The 6,249-nt window shown below is 39.0% G+C and overlaps 1 protein-coding gene across 1 annotated transcript; it reads left to right on the top strand.

Annotated features, from left to right (window-relative positions):
• The first annotated feature begins 204 nt into the window (after positions 1 to 204).
• Positions 205 to 4,841, top strand: LOC108432372 (agouti related neuropeptide). Its single transcript, XM_017706143.1, has 5 exons — positions 205 to 258; positions 476 to 512; positions 1,018 to 1,190; positions 2,293 to 2,387; positions 4,042 to 4,841. The coding sequence occupies exons 3-5, from the start codon at positions 1,055 to 1,057 to the stop codon at positions 4,240 to 4,242; spliced, it is 432 nt and encodes a 143-aa protein (XP_017561632.1). The 5' UTR covers positions 205 to 258; positions 476 to 512; positions 1,018 to 1,054; the 3' UTR covers positions 4,243 to 4,841.
• Positions 4,842 to 6,249: the final 1,408 nt, after the last annotated feature.

Raw genomic sequence — 6,249 nt, forward strand, 5'->3', positions numbered from 1 at the left:
AGGCTCTGTCTCAGTTGGATGTGATTAGCAAATATATTGACTGATATACATTTCTCGTACATCTTGGGCACGTAAACTTATGTTCCTTATGGGGTGTGAGTGTGTTTGTGTGTTCATGATGGTGTGTGGCTAAAACCAGCAAGACGTAAGAGACCACTCCTCCACCCACTGATTAGGATCACCCTCCTCCTAACCCAGGGACTGTTATAAAGCAGAGTGTGGTGCACACCCTTAACTGAGGGGTCAGGAACACTGCAGGTATGAGACATCGCACATACATGCATGTAGAGACACACACTCACCCAGTGCACGCAGCCTCCAGGTAAACATGTTACTATGTGCTTCAGCCAGCTTTAAGCCTCACATAAGACGTTTCTTGCGCTAAAGGCCGGTTTCCCGGACCCAGATTAAGATAAATCCTGCACTCAACTACGGTGTTTACAGTGTTTCCCTTTTTTCTTCATTTTTACTCTAGAACAGTTTGTAATCTGTATCGTGGAAGCGGTTTTACGGTAAGTGCTTGCCTTTGAGATTGCTGAAGTGGTCTTTATAAATGTGCACTTTTACATCAGACACTGTTTGCATTGTTTGGTCCCACTTAAAGAAATGTCATTTAATAGATCATGTGAAATGTATTGCAAATGTTGGCAGTTGGTTATTTTCATGTCAAAATGCAGTTGCTGGTTGTTTCTTTGCTGGTTGATTCTTTGCTGGTTGATTCTACAACTTATTTTATTGTACATTATCTCTTAAACCCTTAAAATTTCATGCTGTATTACTCAGCTACATTGTAAGTGAGGGTCTCCCTCATTGTATTCTGAGTTTAAATAAAGGTTGATTGATTGTGAATTCCAGGCAAATTGCATACTAAGGTTCATTATTCAGTAACTACAGAGTCTTCAAAGCAAACTGGCTGAGCTTAAAGACGTGTCTAATAAAACTGGGCCCGCTGGTGGGCCCTGGCCTTTTAAGGGCTTAAACTTGCCTTTTTTGTGCTTTTATTCAATCACCCATCAGGTTACATAGTGAAGAGCACTTTTCTGGATCAGTGGCCATGTTAAATCTTGTAATCTTCTGCTGGTTGAGTCTCAACATGGTGCAGGTGGCGTCCGGTCTTGTCCGCACTAACCGCATAGAAGACTCGCGTCCCAGCATACGGAGGACAGACAATTCATTTTTCTCAGACATTAGTAAGTGAGATAAGTTCATTATACATACCGATACATCCTTATGCAAAAGTCAAATTAAGTTATATAACACATAAATATTGGAAAAAATAAAACATAAAAACATGCATTATAATTTTTTAATAAACTTTTGCAAAATTATTATTTCAACATGTTAAATTCAGCAAATACACACTAGTTGTGCATTAAGAAGTGTGTTCACAGTGGAGGCTGTGTTAACTTATTTTCTCCTAGAAAATCAACAAAACGTGTCACTTGACTGGGGTGCCAGAACTTTTGCAAGTAACTGCTTTTGTTTCTGCAGATTGTTCCCATAGATTATATAGGAAAAGATACGATAAGATTCTTTTATAGGAACCATTCTCCCCAATAGCTAAACAAAATCAGATTTAGTTTAAGCCTCTGTTACTTTTCTAAGGCCAGTTTTTCAAAATATCTGCATAATTCAGTCACTTCTTGATTGACTCACTTAGAGTGGTTTGAGTCAAATGATTCATTGAAGAGAAACTCTGATTTCTTTCTCTGAGATCTCAGTGTTTCCAGTGTAAATAGCCATTTTATTTAATATCCGAAACAACCTACACGTGGCTTCTGGTTTGTATATGAAATGCTAATAATTGTAAAATAGAGGTAAATCTGAAAAAGTAAGTATTCTCTGGGTACTATTTTGCTCTGCATTAACCGCTCCACTGTAAATGGCTTTTTAAAAAGTATATTATAGAACCCATTTTTGGCCCAAAGTATTGTAAAACAGTGTCTCAGGCATCAGGCAGTGAATTCATAACCATTTCACTTATTTTTCTGTGAGGGAGCTTTTAGAGGCATTAAGCACTTTAGACATCTGGTTCTTGTCACCACCACTGTGAACAATCCCCTGCAAGTTTCTCTAAAATGCAACATTTTCACAAACCTCTCTGAACAGCTTTGTTTATGTCTTATAATTGTGCAGAAAGTTCAGAAAAACATTGGAATTCCCCTTTTAAAGTCATGATTTTTATTCTGGATGCTTGTTGTTTAACAACTAATGTAAAATCTAATGCATATTTGGCGTTAAAATTTATGCATAAGATTGAAATGTTCTGATGCTGGTTTGACTGTTTTGAAGCTGTGCAAGACTCGGTTCCAGGAGTGGATCCTGTACGGCCCAGGATTGACTCAGTGGAAGAGCAGCTGATGGTGGATCCTGGTTCCTATGATGAGGTACGCCGGAAATTACCACTTAAAGACGATCATGCTTTTTTGCATTATGTTTCATCCTCTCTTTGAAGGGAGACTGCTTAAGGAAAAATGAATGTTTTCCAAGTTTCCTGGAAGCTGAAGTATTTTTTCCGTCTGAGTGCATGTGTTAAATAGAGCTTGTGCTCAGTTGACAGTGGCAGCAAATGATAAAAGAAAGAAGCTTGTTGTTGTAGCGATCATTTAGCCGTTGGGTAGATCAGTGATAACCAAACTCTCCAGTGACAATAAATGGGGAAAAAAACACACTTTAAATGTCAACTCATTGACCAGACACATTTTTAATCTTAAACTAAGCCTAATTAAATATTTGACCAGACACATTTTTAATCTTAAACTAAGCCTAATTAAATATTTAGGCTCTTGTCTACAGTAATATTATTTTTGATAAAACTGATCACTGAGCTTTTGCTACTACCAATAAAAGGTCGGTTTTTGCCTTTGAAAATGCTCAGTGTTTTCAATAGATTTATAGTCATTAAATGATGCATTGGATCAGAAAAATGCTAAATGCATAAGAAACCCTTTTGAATTTCATACAACCTGTTTTGTGGGTGTGCATTGACAATTGACCTGCACTGATTTTGAAATGTTATAATCGATAATAATCAGTTATAATCAACTCTGTTTTCTTCCCCAGTGTCGGATCACAGGGCATATAATTATCAAGGAGATAACAGTGGACAAATATCAGCATAAATAAAGAGTAAATCAACAAATAAACTTGCATAAGTCCACATTAGAAAAAGAGAAATGATCGTGTAATATCTTGATGACCATAGGCACTGTGGTCATCAAGATATTACACGATCATTTCTCTTTTTCTAATGTGGACTTATGCATGTTTATTTGTTGATTTACTGGTCACCCTTTGCCATTCAGACCAGCATAAAAGACAGTGATAATGGTGACCCAAGGGCAACAAATTAAAGACAGAGTGGAAAACAAGAAGGATTATAGATTGTCTGTCTTTTAAGGCCGCTGACTTGAGAGGAGGACCAATCATTTTTAAGTTAATGGAAATTATTCTCTGAAAATGAAGTGGTTGCTATGGCACTGGGGTGTTGCTTTGTGTTTGCAGTGGCATCTCTGGTGGTGGCTAAGAAGTTGCTGTGTGGTGCGTTTGGTATTGAAGGTGACAGCTAGGGTGTGGCTAGGTAGTTATTATAGTATCTCTGGTGAGTGCTAGGGATGTTTGCCATGGTATCCCAGGTGGTTGCTAGGTGGTTACTATGGTATCCTCAGTGGTGTGATGTGGTATGTGATTGCCAAGGTATTCCAGTGGGTTGCTAGAGGGCTTCTAGGTGCTTAATGTGGTATCCAAAATGATTGTTAGGGTGTTGACTAATGGCTGCTACATGGAAACAATCCACCCAGTCAGAAAGCTTTGGAGATGGTTTGATGTCGTTATCTCTAACCCTAAACTTCTAACCCTATACTTCTATATATATAGTTAAGGAGGGTCTTTGTGTTCTGCCGCACTGTCTGTGCTCATATTTGCATATTCAGTGTATTTAAATTTTTTTTTTATCATAAATCCTAAATTCCTAAAGAACTGAAACATTGTGTGGTCAGATATTGGCAAGTCTGCTGATAGTGCCTTGTGACGTCTGTTCAGTACCCACAGGACGTGGCTGATGCAGTGCAGCTGCAAAGGAGAGGCACGCGCTCCCCTGGCCGCTGTATCCCCCACCAGCAGTCCTGCCTGGGCCACCAGCTGCCCTGCTGCGACGCCTGTGACACCTGCTACTGCCGCTTCTTCAAAGCCTTCTGCTACTGCCGTAGCATGGACCACACTTGCAAACACGGGCGTGCCTAGCATTCATAAGGCTGACCCTGGATGAGGTGCTGGTAGCTGTAAATGTGCCAAAGTCTCACAAATGCACAAGACGAACATGCAAAGATGCAAAATTTACAAAAATTCTAAGTTCAAGAGTATTTTGAATGTATTTAATTACAGTATCACAAACATTGTGTCATACCTCAATATTATCTGCTTTTTTGTAATTATTTATATGCACACATATTATTGTAGCGTAGATCCTTTTTTAATTTGTTACAGGGAAAATCACTGCAAATTGTCACAGTCTATTTATAATGCTATTGTAGGATTGATCTGAAAAGTGGCTTATTACAGACATTATTCCAAAATTATTTCCACCAGATTCACAGTATTGTGACAATATAGTGTCCTCAGTACAGCCATAAAGTATTGCAGCTCTGGGTATTAGTGTATTTAAGCCACTTTTTGATTAAAAGCTTCATAAATAGTTTAGTAATTGCCTTAAATTCAGCTACGTAAGCAGCATTCACATAAATGTAATCCTAGAGAGTGCCTCCTTTTTGCTTTAGCTTTTGTACAGATTCCCCTCTGAACATTAACGTGTGTCATCAATAAACGAAGAGCAAAGCACATGGCTTTGGTTGGTTTGGTTTATATTTGTTATTTGATTGATTTATTTATTTTTGCCTGATGCTGTGAAAACTGACACTGTAGGACTGTTTATGTTGCATAAACTACAGTACATACATTTTAAAGGGGAATTCCGCCTAGAATTGCACCTTTCTATGAGTGTCATAAAATGCTAATAATATTGTTAATGCTAAAGTTAATAATAATAATCCATCCATCCATCCATCCATCCATCCATCCATCCATCCATTATCTTCCGCTTCTCCGGGGTTCGGGTCGCAGGGGCAGCATCCTAAACAATGAGGCCCAGACCTCCCTTTCCCCAGCCACTTCCACTAGCTTCCCAGGGGGGATTCTGAGGCGCTCCTAGGCCAGCTGGGCGATATAGTCACGCCAGCGTGTCCTGGGTCTTCCCCGGGGTCTCCTCCCAGGTGGACTTGCCTGTGACAGGCCAATCTATCCAGATGCCCGAACCACCTCAGCTGGCTCCTCTTGACGTGGAGAAGCAGCGGCTCTACTCCGAGTCCCTCCCGGATGACCGAACATCTCACCATATCTCTAAGGGAGAGTCCAGACACCCTGTGAAGGAAACTCATTTCGGCCGCTTGTATTCGCGATCTTATTCTTTCGGTCATTACCCAAAGCTCATGACCATAGGTGAGGGTGGGAACGTAGATCGACCAGTATTGTGAAAAATATTTTAATTTATTTGATGTTCAGCAAAACCATTATTTTTTCATCTTTGGGCAAAACACGACTAAATACAACATTTTTTGTGTTTACACTGTCCACTCTGCCTATTACAGCTTCCATTTTAGGGAGCTTTTAGAGAAATTTGCTTTCAGTTCTTGAAAGAAGGAATAAGCTGCAGGGATATATTTTTCTTCACCTCCAAAGTTCATTTTAAAAAGTTGGTTGTGTTTTACTTTTCACAGTCCAAGAAATCACATTTACCAAAATTAGGCTCTTCAGTTTACAAAACTACCACTCCACATTTCAAACGTTCATATTAGGGGTTCTAGTGCAATTTTCTATCTTTTTTCTATCATTTTTTGGCATATTTCTATTTCTCAGTAACAGCTTCTTGACACATCCTTTCGGACCCATAGGGCTGACTTGTCTTCTCACAGTTGAAAGGTGGACAGAAACACCTATGGATTTTCTTAGATCCGAATACAGACTGGAGCTTGATTTTCCCCTCTCTCTCAAAGATGAAAGTGTGTGTATCTGATGGTGACAGTTTGGTCGTCTAAGAGGTCTTACATGGTTGTTTAGTGATTTTCAGACTTCACATATGGAACATTCTACTGAATTAGTTTGAATTGCAATAGCACAATAAAAATAATTAATAAAAAAGTATACAGATACAATCATAATATAATCATGGTAAATTTAGAGACATTTTCAAGGATT

The sequence above is a fragment of the Pygocentrus nattereri genome, chromosome 25 (genome assembly GCF_015220715.1).
Source record: "Pygocentrus nattereri isolate fPygNat1 chromosome 25, fPygNat1.pri, whole genome shotgun sequence".
Taxonomy (NCBI): domain Eukaryota; kingdom Metazoa; phylum Chordata; class Actinopteri; order Characiformes; family Serrasalmidae; genus Pygocentrus; species Pygocentrus nattereri.